This window comes from Chrysemys picta, chromosome 11 (genome assembly GCF_011386835.1).
Source record: "Chrysemys picta bellii isolate R12L10 chromosome 11, ASM1138683v2, whole genome shotgun sequence".
NCBI lineage: Eukaryota > Metazoa > Chordata > Testudines > Emydidae > Chrysemys > Chrysemys picta.
In genome coordinates this window covers 73,552,921-73,569,875 of record NC_088801.1, presented here as the reverse complement: position 1 = coordinate 73,569,875, position 16,955 = coordinate 73,552,921, and the positions used below count along the sequence as shown (strand labels likewise).

At 38.5% G+C, this 16,955-nt stretch overlaps 1 protein-coding gene across 35 annotated transcripts in view; it reads right to left on the bottom strand.

Moving 5' to 3' along the window:
- The window catches only part of AGAP1 (ArfGAP with GTPase domain, ankyrin repeat and PH domain 1), a 653,489-nt gene that overhangs the window by 78,396 nt on the left and 558,138 nt on the right, over positions 1-16,955 (bottom strand). For 19 of the 35 annotated variants that reach the window (XR_006175449.2, XM_008172585.4, XM_005292111.5 and 16 more), the window contains one exon: positions 6,296-6,373. The exons of the other annotated variants lie outside the window; for them this stretch is intronic. Coding sequence is in view for 18 of the 19 variants with exons in the window: in XM_008172585.4 (XP_008170807.1) it covers positions 6,296-6,373 (78 nt within the window). In the remaining variant the exon portion in view is untranslated. The remainder of the gene's footprint in view (positions 1-6,295; positions 6,374-16,955) is intronic. 35 annotated transcript variants of the gene reach the window in all.

Sequence of the window (16,955 nt, the reverse complement as noted above, 5' to 3'; positions counted from 1 at the left end):
TGTCGGTTGGCTTTTTATCTGAAGAGTAATTCTAAAATCATGTATCTAATCTAAATGATGTGAGTTACCTCAAACATATGCTACACTATGCATCCATTAGTGGTGGTTTGTATCATGGTAGCTCCTAGAGGCCTCACCTCAGATCAGAGTTCCATTGAATTAGGCATCATGCAAAGACATAGAAACAGGGCCTGCCCTGAAATACTTACAATCTAAACAGACAACGGGGGAGAGAGAGAAAGAAAGGAAGATTTTGCAGATTCGAACTAAAGCATAGTGGGAGTAAGGGACATGTGGTCACGTGTGAAGTCTCTGGAAGAGGCAGGAAGTAAAACCAGACCTAGTCCAGTGCCTTAATCATAAAATTAATCTTCTTTGTACTGGTACCAGGTTTCGTATTTTTGGGATGCTGATCTTACTATAACGTAGCCATTATCACAGGTACATCAGGCTGGCTGCTTACTTGGTAATTAATAACAGCACTGCACATTTAGATTGGATGAGTCAACTAACTCTGCAACAGGGACCATATACTTTCCCTTTAAATATAGTAACAAGTGATGTGTAGGACTAAAGATATTGACATATTTTTAATGATCCAAAAACAACTTCAACAGTTGGGACTGAAGCTTGAAACCCATTCTATTACACATGCCTGAAATGACATATTGCAAGCTTAGTTTTCATAACAATGTGGTATCAAAGACTGATTTAAACTCCCCCAGCCAAGCCCTCCCCCACATAAAATTCCTACCCACCCACACTTTTGAATCAGTCATTTGAAAAGACTTAGGGTTGCAGCAAAAAACTATATTCATGCCCTAAAAGAGGCAGTAGATATTTATGCCCTACCCATGTAGTTGTGAAAGAAATACAACACCAAAGGTATTTGTTTTAATTTATTTAGGTACCTGATAATTTTCGCCATCATTACCATTTGTCACTCAGTGTAATTTATCTTCATATCTTGGAAGATTATAAGTATGTTTATTAGCAGCTCCAATTAAGGAAATAAATTTGTGCCATGTCCCGCTGGGCATGACTATGCTAATACTTCTCTCCCCTCTCCAAATCCAGTGGTCTAAATCTAATTAGTTTTGAAATCCAACCCTATCAGGACAATGTGACTCTGCCATTAGTCACCCACAGGTATTCTGGCCCACAGCTCTTGATAAAGATTGTGATCTATTGGATGAATTATATCACCACCCTTACATGACAAACCGGAGACAAAAAGTTTGTTATTAGCTCAGGGGAGTGGATTATTTTATTGTAGGCATTCGTTGTTTTTGTAGGACACTTGGGTTTGAGGAAATCCATGAAATCATTTTCAGTCAGTTTATGCAGAATCTATGTCAATGCTAGACTGATAATTTTCCTAATACTTTTAAAAACAATTTCACATTTCAGTTTGCCGTTCTATAGTTTACATTTCAAAGTGGACATATAATTCAAATGTTAAGAGCTTTCTTAACACTTAAGTACATTTAAATGAGGCAATGATAGTGTCAAGGCAGCAAAGCCATGGTTACAGCTGAAATGTCACTTCTGTATTACTTTTTTAAAGGGAGTGTTTCATAAAAATCTGTTCAGGCATTTTGGAGTTAATGAACATGGACAATTTTTTTCATATGATTAGACATTTTCAGATTTTTTTTTATACTTGGTAACTCAAATACAACTTGGGTTTAATACTTGAAACTTGTCATGCATGCAGCCCTGAATGAAGACTAGAAGAAATGTGGTTTTGATATAATTATAGATGTTTAAATATAGCATACTGAGCAAGCACAGCATTAGTTTCTTTAATTTTAGAAAGTTACACTGGTGTACAATGCTCCAAATGTGCTGATCTCTGAAAAATCACATTTGTATTTAAACAGCATAACGACGATAACTGAAATTACAATGGTGAGAGGGGTCAGGTGTCTTTTATAAACATACCAAATTTACATTATATACCTTCCCCTCTAAACATTTTGGATCTTTCACTCAGAGTGACCATTGCTTTGCCTGTAATAAGAATTCAACTTGTCACTTCTCTATGGTAGAATAAAATCTTAAACCTAATGTTTGCAGCAAACCCTAATAATGGCCTTGCAAACGTAGAATTAAATCAGCGAATAACTATATAATGGGAGTCTCACTAAATTGCAGGTAAGAGGGAGGGGGCAAATCCCAGACGACCTTATTGGTCTAACCAACTTTGTTCTTTTCTGATTATAAAAGTTAGACAAATTTAGTCCCTGTTATTACTTGGACTGGTACCATTGCCCAAATTTTGCCCTCAGTTACATCCACATAACTCCCAATGAAATCAGCATGGTTGATCAAGTCTAAATGAGGATGGAATTTGGGCCCTGGGGTGTAAGGATGTTGAATTGCTGGGATTCCACTGATCACTTTTAGCATATATTACCTATTGTATATTAATGACCTAATGGTAACACGCTAGGGAGTGAGACCTGGTTTCGCTCCAGCTCCTGTTAGCTCTCTTTCTCTATGGGACTTCTCTGCATGTCAAAAAATTAATAGTCTAAAGCAATGGTTTTCAACTGTGGTCCGCAGATGCTTGGGGGTCGCAGACTACGTCTAAAATTTCCAAAGGGGTCCACATCTACATCTGAAATTTTGTAGGAGTTCGCACATGAAAAAAAAGTTGAAAACCACTGGTCTAAAGCCATGCTGTCATGGGCTAGGATAGTGACAAGATCCCCGTTAAGAAATGATGAGCCTAGTCAGTTTGTGGATGCAAGAGTTCCAACAGAATACAATAACTCCTCACTTACCGTCCTCCCGCTTAACGTTGTTTCGAAGTTACGTTGCTGCTCCATTAGGGAGCATATTCCTTTAAAGTTGTACAATGCTCCCTTATAACGTTGTTTGGCTGACTTTACAAGGGAGCAGTGCACAAGATCCTCTTCTCCACTTCCTCCCCCTCCCTTCCTCCCTCCCAGCACTTCCCCTTGTTGTATGGCACTTAGGACTTGTTGTATGATTAAAAAATATATATCACTATTGCCACCACAGTTATGTAATTATGACAAATTTATATGAAATATGTCAATGGAAAAGTTACAGTCTGTCAAATATGATTATCCTATTTGTATGCATGTTTCATCTTTGTATCTAAAGTTATGAATATTAACTAGTATTAGTATTTCAAGTGTGTTTACTCCTGGGATAACACCCACAAGGTAATTTACATCCAGTCTGGCCAGCACATTGTGAATGGACTATTCAAATTGATGGTCCATTAAAGGACACTTAGCTCGGGTAACAGACGATGGAAGAAGCCTGTCCCCGCCTGATGGGCCTTCCTGGGGATGTTTTAGCCAGAATATGGGTAATGACTGTTTTCATGACTCATCGAAGCATGCAAGGGCATGTGACTAGCTCATGTGACCCTGGACTCCTTTTTGTGCCTGTTATTTTCCACAACCTAAGACTGAGAGCAGTCCCTCCACATGGGAGAAGATATAAAAAACCCTAGAAGCATCTGCATTTTGCCTCTTTCCTGCTCTGATCTCTGGACTATGGAATTACACTAACAGGAGCATTCTACTAATGGACTGAGTACCTTTCAATCATCAGTGACTGGATCCCCAGAGACCATATGCGATCGCTGGGCAGACCGAAAACACACTGGGCTGATCCCATGACTAAGCTCTTTGGCCAGAAATGGAAGGAACGTGCTTGCAACAAAACAGAATGGTGTGGTGTCGACTTGCGTTTGTGGAGGGATAGACGAGGATAAGCCGGACAAAGATGGCCTTTTAATCTTTTGGAAATTACCAGAGACTTTACAAGCCTGCAGTTTATAACATCATTGCTTCAAACCTGATACAAGAACTTTGCAATGAGTGTATTTGTTTTCGCTGACCATTATAACTCTCTCCTCTTTCTTTCCTCTTATAACCAACCTTTAGATATTAGATACTAAAGGATTGGCAACAGCATGATTATTGGGTAAGATCTGAGTTCTATATTGACCTGGCTATGTGGCTGATCTCTTGGGATTAGAAGAACCCTTTGATGAAATTGGCTTTAAATAACCACTCATCATTAAGTTTACTGTCTGGATGGTGAAACAAGGGCTGGGATACCCAAGGAGACTGCATTTATGACTTCTTGTTAACCAGTGTGGTGAGACAGAAGTTTACTTTTGATATTGGCTTAGTATATTTTATGAAGGAATAACCACCAGTTTGGGGGAGGGAGGTCTGCCCCATTTCTCAGCAGTTTGTCCTGAATCCGGTATTTTCAGCTGTGACCCACTGAGGCACGGTGACAGACTCCTATTATGTATACTCCTGATTAACTGCGCATTCCCCAGTTTTGCAATGCCGGCCATTATCCAGAGACTTTGTTTAGTAGCTCAAAGATGCACGATTATTACTCACAATTTTCCTGGACTCTCTCTTTCCCACGTGGTGAGTACTTCTGAGAAAGACCACCCCTCCCCCTTGCCTAATCAGTTACAATCTCATTGGTGCTGCTAGTTGCAGTCTTAGGAGTTCAACTTTTACAGTTATGTTCTCCCACAGATGAACATACCCCTAGCATACCCATATATTAATATGAAAGGTATCAGTATGTTAAATGGCACCTAAGTTTGAACAGGCCCCCAAATATGAACTTCCTTTCTGTAAAATATATGCAATTATTTCTATTTATTTTATTGTTAAAATTTTAGTAAAAATAGAACAATAAATCCAATGCTTGTCAAGAGTCATCCTACAATAGCAAACATGCCTGCATGTTTGATCTGGGGGGGAAAAACATGTCTAAAAGAGATCATCAGTGAAAAAAATAAGAACACATTTTGCAAATTACAAAAAAGTATCTCGGAAGTTTCCTTTTAAATAGCAAAATGCTTAACTATTCATGTTCAGCAACTAGTATTTATTTCTCTCCAATTCATTTCACACTTTGCGCTTAAGTGCTTTAAAAGGTAACACAACAGTATCACAATGGATATAGCTCTATTGTTGTTACTTAGAAGGTGAGAATTTTAAGTTTACAACGAGGAATAAAACAAGATTATAATAAAATGTGTTTCCTTAACAAGCTGCAGTAAAAAACACACTTTTGTTTCCCAGACACATTTTATCTGTCGGTGAGAGCAAGGCATCCGACAGCAATACGGTAGTAATTGTGCAAAAAAAGGCTGGTGATATAAATCACCAAAGGTTAATGATCAGGATGTGAACAGAGGGACTTGTTTACAGAAATAGCATGCAATTTAAAATTTACAAGAGATTTAATGCCACTACTTGGCAATCGCTAAAATCAACAGCCCAGAAAACAGTGACATTAAGAAAAATATTACAGTTATAATCATTCCAAAATAAGTCAATTAGTGTTAGGGCATGCGCTTGCGATTACTTGACCCATTTGGTTCGCACTTAAGTGAAAAAAAGATTTCCCCCCTATAATACCAAGATTACCGAGATGTGACCTATTTTGCATTCCATATTTCATACACCATCCCCTCTTACTCGCTGTCTGAGATGGTGGCCGAGGGTTTTTCTCCTTGCCTGGCTTCCAAGTAATTTTGACCTCTGACATTTGTAATAATAAAAAAAAAGAAGACAGTTTATAATTGTGTTGTTCAAATGAAGGTGGGGAAAAATTCAATCTGCTATTATACAAAAGGCATGACGGCTGTCTTCAGTGAAAAAAGCAATGTAAGTCAATTTGTGAACTTTGGCACCAGGCGACCTTTAGAAATACAACAATATACAGAATTTACAAGCAAGAGTAGCACATGCAAATGACCTGGCTCTGTCTCGCCTTTGGATTAGAGCTGCAAAGAGCATTATGGAGAACGCTTTCACAAAACAAATTAAGACTGTTACTTAAATGTCACGGCACACTATTGTATTTGGCTACAGATCATTACACCTGATACTAACACTTTTAAAAACTGTAATAACTTGGGAAATATTACATTGAGTGCCCACATGTATAAAGGGGGAAAAATAAATAAATAAAAGAAAATGGGTTCCCAAAGTAATTTAAACATCACCACTCCACGACTAGAGGGAAAGGTCAGAATTTAAGTAAGCTGAAAGGAACATGAATGGCAAAATAAAACGCACAAACAAAAAGATGAAAAGACCATGGGAATGACTCTGCAAACAAAAGATGAAAGCACGCATGCTTTGGGCAAATTTGATTTCCATTCCTGCATTTGGAAAGTGAGAGGAAAGGAGAACAAGTCTGGAGAGGCAGGTAAAAAGGGGAGAGAGGGTAAGGTGTTCATCTAAAACGTGTTGTTTTAATTTGTTACCTTCAGTGTTGGTGCTGCTGCTGCTGTATATATTTCGCAGGCTACCAACACGGTTTAGTTTCCATGCTTTGCGTTTGGCTGCATCCAGAGAGCAGAAGGGGAAGAGAAAAAAAAAAAGAGAAAATAATAAAATATAAAGAAAAGAAAAATATGAAAAGGGGGAGAAAAGAAATGTCAAAGTAGCACGTGAAGTAAAATACCAGCACAAGCCTGTTATATGTGAAGCAGCTACACAGACACACACACAAAACGCACACAGAACACCACAGCTTCTCAGAACCACCACCAACACAGAAGGCCTTGCTCCTCCCCCCCCACCACTGAAAAAGATACTTTCAAGACTTTACAACATGACAAGACTTGTCAATAATAATTGGATCTAAAATAGCAATGACAATGGAATAGAAAATGCACTCAGTACTTCTTGTATACATGATGCACTATTAGAGGCAAGACAAATACCGAGGTATAATGCTGTTTAAATCATAGCAAAAATTGCCAAACAAAGGATTTCCCCTTGTGCTAAGAGGATGCACGAATCACTAGATACCTGTAACCGTAAAACCTTTAATTCCAGGTGATGATGTAATAGGTTCAAATAATCTAAACCACCATAAGCATTATTTCTAATGTTATGCTTAGCTGTTCTACTTTATTATTATTATTATAAATGTCAAGTAGACATTGTTACTATGCACATCTTGGTTTTTCAGAGGCAGGTTATTGGCAAAGTATAAATTCTTGTTTGGAAGGTAAACTGTAATGCCACCATTGCTTTATTAGAATCCCATCAAACCTTTAAATCTCTCTCAGTTTCAAGTTCCTGTTTTTGACGTTAATAGACAGAACGGTACAAAAAGCACTTAAATCCTCTGCTCATTATGGGAAATTAATTCTCTCACTGTCTTTTAGCAGAATCTAAGTATTTCTCCCCAAAAGCTAATTCACAACATGAGAAATACACTAGACTAACAATATTTTTAGAGTAACTTTCATAGGGCAGGGCCTGTATCTTTCTTTTCAAAACAACACCAGGCACAGAAAAACACTGTTGGCATTTAACAACCACCAACATTAACACACTGGAAAATCTTATCTGTTATTTATCCACCAAACTTGTATGTATGGACAATAGCAGAGCAAGCTTCCCCGTCGCTATCCCAAAATAGGTCTCAAATGTTACCTACTGGGGCCACGTCTCAGGATGAGGTGGTAAAGCAGCGTAGCAGGCATTGCGATTGTCAGGTAACTATATACATGCAGCGTGGAGAACAGACTTCACAATACTAACAGGGATAAAGGCAAATCTCCATCAGCTGTCAGCAGTATTAGAGCTCATACCTATCTTCAAGAGAATGAGACAAGTACCAACTGATAGACACTTCAGCAGGCCTTATATTCCACCTAGTCTCTCCCCACGTTCAGATCTTGGTCTAAGGCGGTCAAATACTGCAGGGTTAATTGTGAGGGTGCATCGTAGTGCACACTTTGGAACTGGTTAGTCTACCATCTCAGTCAACGTGGGATCTGTTGGTAACAAATCTGTCATAATTAGGTGTATATATTGTTTCTCCCACTCCTGCCCAGTATGCCCCTTCAACCTTTGAGACGATATGCACACAACAAATAAAATATGCAAACTTTGAAAAAGTCTTTTACTTGTTTTCTTTTCTAGATGTGTATTTTATAATGCCAAGAAGCACTTCAACCAAAAGATTGTTTATACGGAAAAGTACCATGACAGTTAACTCATTCAAATGTTTAACAAAAAGCTGTATCTTCAGTTGAATGGCTAAGAATAGAAAAATACTTGTTTTCCCGTAATGGACAAGTAGCTCAATCAGAAGATTGAGCATGTAACCTGATTCGTACAGTAGGTGACGTGATCATTCGCTGAATCCAGTTTAGTGCTGTAAGGAGAAACCCTGTCCTACTATCTTGTATTAGGAAAGTTGCCTATTTGGAGCAATTCCTCAGGTACAGCATTGAGAATGATAACTACCATCTGCACACAACCAGTAACACTATTATAAAATGGTAATTCAACTGTAATTGAAGAGCAGTACCCAGCCACCCTAGAACGTTAACAATATACATTCTTTCAATGCAGTGGCATTCAGTTTTTAATACTATGCATTGATAAGGGGGAAAAATGGAAACCTGGACACTCGACTGCCGTCACCCATCCCCTTAACTTTAAAAAATAGATCATCTATTACTGAAATGAAAATCTACAATATTATCCAGAAGACCAACCGATTCAGTCAGATTTATCTACACATTTAAGTTGGTCAAGCCTAAAAGTGTCTGTGTCTACTGTGTCCTTTAATATTATGAACCTTTAGTTTTAAGAGACATTTAGCAAGTCACAGCAGGAAGTAACAACTAAAGAGGCTCAATCTCCCCGCTGAAAACTTACTTTTTCTGAAAAAATTTGCATATAAATAGCAAAGTCTAGACTTGGCACCCCTCTGAAAGGGGAAGCTGTCTCCAGTACATAAAGCCCCTTTCCCAGTCTCCTTTATGTCTTTCATTTTTCATACTCTAATCGCACATTAGAGAATGGATGTATAAGCAGGAAGTGAACTTGCAGCCTGGTTTTCTATTAACCTATTGATGAAATAATCAATTTTAAATGTGTTAAATGTCATGCCTTTTTCTTCCTTTAAACAAATGGACATTTTCTGGCTGAAGCTGAGGTCCTGATACATCCTAGTGTGTCTTGCAGCATTGATTGGACTTCAGTCTACTTTTTGCGGTGCTTCACTGCCTCAGATAATACAATACTGTTACCATCAGCAGGCTTTGGACAATGCCAAATGCAGCCTCCAGGATTCTGAGTGATGTATGTGAGAACACCAAGGCCCATCTTAGACAGCCTACCCTGACTGCCTTCACGATTACACACCCACTATAAATGTTTGTAAGTTACAAACAAGGCCTTAAAAGGCACTGCAGGTAGTTTTGTGCCTGATATGTCACTGACTCACATCCCAGGACATTCAGGCTATCTAGTTTGGACTCGCTTTCTAATTCAAAAGCCAGTTCAACAGAAGATGATTATATCTCCAGCCTCTGATGTGCACTGCTTATTAAATCTCATAACAAGCTTTCTATATAAAGAATCTAAAATAAATATTTATTTTCTTTTGTTTTTAATGGTAACTCAGCTTCCTATTTTGAAAGAATCTTCAAATAGTTGGATTTGCTAAAAAAATTTTCCCTAGGCCTCTCCTCCATTAAAAAACCAAACAAACTAGTTTCTTCTTTTAGCCTATTAATTTAGCAAGAAATACAAATTTTAGCTCTTTAATTTGCCCTGACATATCTAGCTTTCTGTCTACAATGTTGAAATACCATAACCTGCATTATTAATGTATTATTTTAAAGGGTTTCAACAAACTCTTTTATTAATGTCTTTGAACTTGCATTGATTTTGGCTTCATTGTCTATCAAAAACAAACCAAAAAACCGAAACATTCCAACATGAGCGCACAGCTAGATTACAAGTATAATTTTGATCTCATCCAAACTAATTAACATCTAGAATTTAGACTGCTGAGATTAAATTTCTCTCTCTTCAGTCAGGAAAATTAATTTGTGCTTTCTGACTCCCAATCCGGACTGGTACAGTAAGTCATTATATGTAGCACGGCAATACAGAGCTATGTTATTAACTACAGAGCTGCATTATGATACCACACTGTGAAACAATAGCATATATTGTTATAATATTTTACTTCAGCACAAAATATAGCCCAGCAATTCCTGTTATAATTATCATAGCAAGAGATTACACAATGATAAGCCATAAAGACTTTGAATCCATGGCTCTGAAGCATGTTTTCTAAGATGAAGGGGTCAAAAAGACTTCTTGAAATCTTGCAAGCCAGCCACTTTTGATTAAATCATTTCATTCTGTGATTTGATTTATTGCTTCTGCATGGCACAAACTTACTTGACTACGTAGGTCAAATACACTGTTTAAGACGGTTGAATCCAGCAGAATGACTGATCCATAAGGAGGGAAGACTGATGAGTAGCTTGTATATAGATGTTTTCATGTCCAAAAGAGGTAGTGAGTGGTTCCTTTATTGTGTTTAGGCATTTTAAAAACTCTGTTAAATATTTCCCTAGTTAAATTCAGCAACTGCTGTGACCTATACCCTGTGTGAACAAGTTTCTGAGGAAAAAGAGAAGGACCATTAATATGCCCTGTTGTAGCATGCGATACAGCCATATGCTTCATGAAAACTCACTGGTCTTTCCTCTCTACGGATTGCGTAATATTCTATCTTTTGTCTAATGCTCAAGTTAAGAACCTGTTCCCCCCCTTTCCCCAAAATTTCTGTTGCAACTTTAAAGGCTTAGCAGTGCCCTCAGCACACTGTCGCTATGTCCACATTGCAGCCGGCGACATAAGTCAATGGCTCCATGTCTAGTTGGCAGCCGGTTTCGAGCGGAGTGCCCCAAGGATCGGTCTTGGGGCCGGTTTTGTTTAATATCTTTATTAATGATCTGGAAGATGGTGTGGACTGCACTCTCAGCAAGTTTGCAGATGACACTAAACTAGGAGGCGTGGTAGATACACTAGAGGGTAGGGATCGGATACAGAGGGACCTAGACAAATTAGAGGATTGGGCCAAACAAAAAAAACCTGATGAGGTTCAACAAGGACAAGTGCAGAGTCCTGCACTTAGGACGGAAGAATCCCATGCACTGCTACAGATTAGGGACCGAATGGCTAGGTAGCAGTTCTGCAGAAAAGGACCTAGGGGGTCACAGTGGACGAGAAGCTGGATATAAGTCAACAGTGTGCTCTTGTTGCCAAGAAGGCTAACAGCATTTTGGGCTGTATAAGTAGGGGCATTGCCAGTAGATCGAGGAATGTGATCGTTCCCCTTTATTTGACATTGGTGAGGCCTCATCTGGAGTACTGTGTCCATTTTTGGACCCCACACTACAAGGAGGATGTGGAAAAATTGGAAAGAGTCCAGCGGAGGGCAACAAAAATGATTAGGGGTCTGGAGCACATGACTTACGAGGAGAGGCTGAGGGAATTAGGATTGTTTAGTCTCCAGAAGAGAAGAATGAGGGGGGATTTGATAGCAGCCTTCAACTACCTGAAGGGGGGGTTCCAAAGAGGATGGAGCTCGGCTGTTCTCAGTGGTAGCAGATGACAGAACAAGGAGCAACGGTCTCAAGTTGCAGTGGGGGATGTCTAGGTTGGATATTAGGAAACACTATTTCACTAGGAGGGTGGTGAAGCACTGGAATGCGTTACCCTAGGGAGGTGGTGTAGTCTCCTTCCTTGGAGGTTTTTAAGGCCCGGCTTGACAAAGCCCTGGCTGGGATGATTTAGTTGGGAATTGGTCCTGCTTTGAGCAGGGGGTTGGACTAGATGACCTCTTGAGGTCCCTTCCAACCCTGATATTCTATGATTCTATAATTTCTGGCTCGGTACACCTGCTAGCTTTGACTGAGCTGGCATGCAAAAAATAACAGTGTAAATATGCCTGCGCGGGCGGCAGCAGGGACTAGGTGCCCGAATACATACCAGAGGGGTTGGGGGGGGGAGTTGGGCGAGACCGTACATGGGGCAGCTAGCCCAAGCCACTGTGGCTACACTGATACTTTTAGTGCACAAGCTTGATTAAAGAGCGCAGCTATGTCTACCCAAGTTGGAAATCGCATACCCCTGGCTGCACAGTTATGCAATAGTATACACCATTTATCAGAGGTGAAACTAGGAACGTCTCGGGTTATTTCTGTACAGTTTTAAGACCTCCTCCCAATCTTCAAGGAGGATCAATGTAAAACATTAATTATAAGGGTTCTTATATGCAGTAATTTTCATTGTGGCTAAATTGCCCCAATTTCTTTTATATTTCCTGATAGGGAATTGTGTACCCAGACGACAGGACTGTATGATTCTCTTTCCTCATAAATAAGATGTGGTTATTATAGAGGGAGTGGCAGCAACCCCTGCTTGTTACTTTTCTTATTAAAAGAATTCCCTGGCTGGCTCGTAGGAGGATTTTGAAATTTGCCATCATGGAGATACCTTTCTTTGGTGTCTCCATTTACACTGACTTGCTGCCAGAAACCTCTTTTAATCCTTACTGAGTGGGGTTGGATTCATACCAGCAACCAAAGAGGCAAAAGGCTCTGACGCTCATCATTAGCAAATATCCTCAGGCATCCAGGTCCCCTAATCTGTACTAATGTTACACCTTCAAGTGTGAAGCCTGTTTTCTGGAAGATAAATTTATTAAGTCAAGTTATGACCTTTTCTGGAGTTTACACACGCAGGGTCTTATACAGTCTGTAGTCACAAGCAATATCTCCCGCATCCTGCTCTCAGTCTTCTTCAAACAAAAAATGTGTCCCACCCTTTCTTAAACGGATTGGGCCCATTAACCAAAATACATACAAAACAAATGAAACAAATATTAACAAAACCTCCAAATTCACCTCTAATGTTGTTTTGCAATATAAAATAATTGCAACAATTATTCCAGTGTTTTCACACTAACTTACACATATTCGTCTCTCCGATGGGTCATCGACTGCATTTGAACCTATAACCTTCAGATACACAGCAGAGACCACTACTGCTACTGAGGCAGGCCAGTGCCAGGAAAGCTTAGTTCCACCTCTGTCAGAAACTTCTAATGTAATTCTGGGCAAATCACTTAAATCAAAATTCCAGGTGTTCCACTAATTGTGCGCTCCTCATTTTCTGATTACCGCCTGAGGCAGGTGGGGCCTGACACACACAGGTGCTGAGCACTCACCTGCAATCAGAATGAATGGGACCTGTGGATGCTCAGCCTTTCGACCAGTTTGACAGTGTAGTCTGGAGAATGAGCACAAGAGTGGGGAGTCAGGAAGGCCAGAGTTCTAATCCAAACTCTGCAACTGATTCACTGTGTGGCCTCAGGCAAATCACTTTTGTCTGTGTCTCAGTTTTCCCATCTGTAAAATGGGGATAACTCTCACACTGGGGACTTGTAAGCAATAATTAGTTTGATCTTTGAACATGAAGTGTTATACAAATACTGAATACAGGGGGTTTCTCAAGTTTGGTTGTAATCACTGGGCCCCCCCAAATTAGTGAAGACTATAAAGCTTTGGCCTGTCTCCTTCTGCATCAGGTCCCTCTCTGTAAAATGTGGATTATAATTCTCTGCTATTTCACAGGAGTGTTACAAAGATAAATTCATAAGTATTTGTGAGGCAAAGGCAACATTAAGTCTGCCATTCACTAACTTTCAAGTGCTCGATTTTGCAAACTGAACACAGGTGTATTTTGTATGTAGCATGGATTTCTATATTTTAAAATATATATGCATACCCCTTACATATTAAAGAAAGAGAGGGACAGTGTGTCTATAAGAGAGAAATGTTGCTTTTGCTAGGATATGGAGTAATTGGGAATCATTTAAACTTAATGACTCCCAATTACTGCACATCTTTGTATTTGTTCAGTCAACAGCTTTACATCTGTGACCATCCCATGGCAGACAGGATTTTTGTGTGTGCTTGCTTTCTTTAATAGGGATCCCAGGTATTTCGCTTTTATGAATCTATTTTTCCACTGCTTTTTTATTATCTAGATATTATAGCAAATACGTTTACCACCATTACTACTACAACGTGATTTCCAAAAACTGTGTACCACCTAGGTGCTTGTATATAAATTCATTTAGTACCTGGAACACTCCCTAATGGAGCCTAAGAATATAATCTCCTGTAAATCTTATTAAAAAAAAAACTCATTACAACTCATTGCTTTTTTTTTTTGGTAAGTGAAATAAAAATACACTTCCATTCTTAGGAGTGTTCTAATGTCTACAGTTTGATTCTAAAATCTTCTTCCATCATTGTACCAAGAAACTACAGACTTGTTAATGTCACCTCTGGTCTCCATGTGACAGAGCTCTTTGTTGATTAGATAAATAGTCCTCAGATAGCTGATTAAAAAATGATGTAGCCGTTAGGTTGTGTGCCCAAGCCTTGTCAGCCATGTTGGATGTTAAAGTGTGCATGAATTACATCCCTGGAGTGTGCTGAACAGTGCTGATTAAATGAGGCACGCCACAGCCCTCAGCATCAATTATCAGAAATAATAGGATCTTTTCACCTACACCGGAGGAAGGGGGATGGGGATGTAGTTGGTGTGCCACTCATTTCTGAGAATATCTCATCATCCCCAGCACAAAATAAATAACCCTGTCCATTCATATAAAGAAGTTTTATTTTTTATGAAACACAAGGTAAAGCAAAAGAAAATGTAAGGTAACCTTTCCAGATAACACATACCAGCCTAACTTGTATATTTTAAATATCTATGCTAGACTTGTATAAATACCACATTTGCAGAAAGGCAGGCCTGCCTGAGAGAGGGGCATTTTAGGGTGACCCCATGCTCCAGGACAATCTGCATAAAGCTAACACATCACAGTGGTGAACGGATTCTGCTGTTTTGTTCTCCTCTTACATTTTTTAGTGTGCTCTGCATCCCATGATCTTTTATCAGTTGTCATTTCATTGAGAAGCTGCAGATTGGGGATCTCTTTTATGTTGGCCATCTGAATGTTCATTTGCTCAACAAGACTGTAAATGTTCTGTTCTTTCATAACAGGAGTAGAATTATTTCATAAGATGCAACCCAGAAGATTCTTACACTATGTGAACTCCCTACTTCAACTGCAAAGGGGCTTGACACAATGGTCTTTTCCTAGAGGATGCCATACAGGGAAGTAGTAAAGTTGAAACATCCATTAAAAGGTCTTTGAAAGGATTAAAAAACTAAGACCAAGCAAATACAACACAGGACACGTATTCAGAAAGTAAAATAACCCGGCTGAACTGAGTTTCTGACTCTGAATAACATTATGCCTGTAAATTCTACTCAAAATTAATATAAAAATTAATCCTAATTAAAAAAATTTCAAAATAGTGCAAATATCTGACAACACACACGAAGAATTATTGTCACTTTTCTGCATTTCCCAGCAAATTCTCAGAATAGCTCATGTTGCAGTTCATACTAAACTAGATTTTCACAGTAAAATTGCTTTAAAAACTTGAAAGAGATTTGAAAGCTTCAAAAGATTTCCATTTAGCGGGTTAATGTGGATTCTAACAGACTTGCCACCAGACCAAGGCAAGAGCTGCAATAAAAACAAAAGCAAAGACAACTGGGTACTTCATTAAATCAGAAATCCAAGCTTGGAGGGTGCTGAACTATTTGGAAAATTTGGCCCCACTTTTAAATAATCTGGCTCTGAATGTTTTTGGAAGGATGGTGATTGAGAAGGGAAATTGGTAGGAATACTGAATTCTGGATTTGAAGATCACCTACACGCTACACTAAAATTTCACATCTGACAACAAAATGGAAATTGACCATCAGTGCTCCATTTTACAATCATGAAACAGTTTAAGGGTAATAATTGTATTCATATTAATATTTTAATTAAATTTGGTTTACAGCTTTTTCATCTTCATATATTTCAAAGAGAGAAAAGATGAAAATTGGGAGAAGAAAAGTTCATCTTGATCACTTAACACGAATTTAAAGTTTTATATTTACTCATTTACACGAAAGCTAATCTCAAACTAATATTAATGAAGAATGGTGTTTTATATTAATGATTCATTCTTCTTTCCTTCTGAGTAAGGTTTTTTCCCCACTGAAACTTCTGCAGAAGGTAAAGGATTGGCCTATTTATCCAGTGTATTAGCAACGTACTATAAACATTCAAGATTCACAAAGACAGAAATAGATGTTAATTGGAAACATTTTTATTTTTTCTCAGCTTTTTCATTTCCTGCAGCTGGAAATTACAGTTCTTTTATACACACACACAAATCTTTTTCAGCCACCTAGAAAAATTGTCTTTTAATAAAAGCTTTAATTTGTGCTATCATATTTCAAAGGCAACGAACAGCTAAAGCAGCTAATCAAAGGTATAATTATTTAATGACTAGTACTCATGCTATCTAAGAGGGACATAATTGCTTGGCTGTGATCACTAGACCACCAGCTTCTATACTGGAAAACAAGTACTTTGCTTGTAGCATTTGATCGACCAATTTCGAAGGTTAGTTTCGACAACTGAGTTAGCTGAATTATGAGATTAGATAATCAGTTGATAACTCCACCTCCATTTTTGTTGCACATATTTTAACTAGAGAGAATTGGTGGGGAAAAGAAAAACCTCTCTAACCACCACCACACAAAAATATTTCCCTAGACACACCATACTGGGGGTCAACATCACCAAGTGTTTTTTAATGGTACTTGGCAGCTTTCTATATATTCCGGCCCACCTTATTCCAGTAATTATAATGTAAACGAAGAAACTGCTAGTTAAAAGAGATGTTTGTCCTTAACTGCATTTTGATATTTACCATCAATATTCCATTTGTTCTGAGTTAGTGGAACAGCTTTAGAAAAGTTTTAAAAGATCAGTCTATCAGTGACTTATACAATTAGGTATGTTGCAATATAATGCCTGATGGTACATTTGTCATTGTTAAACCTATCAACAATTTGCATTTATTTACATGATCTGTGCTTTCATGTGTTTAAGAACAAGATACTTAACTAAAGATATTCCATCACAGAAAAGCTTCTTGAACTTAATAC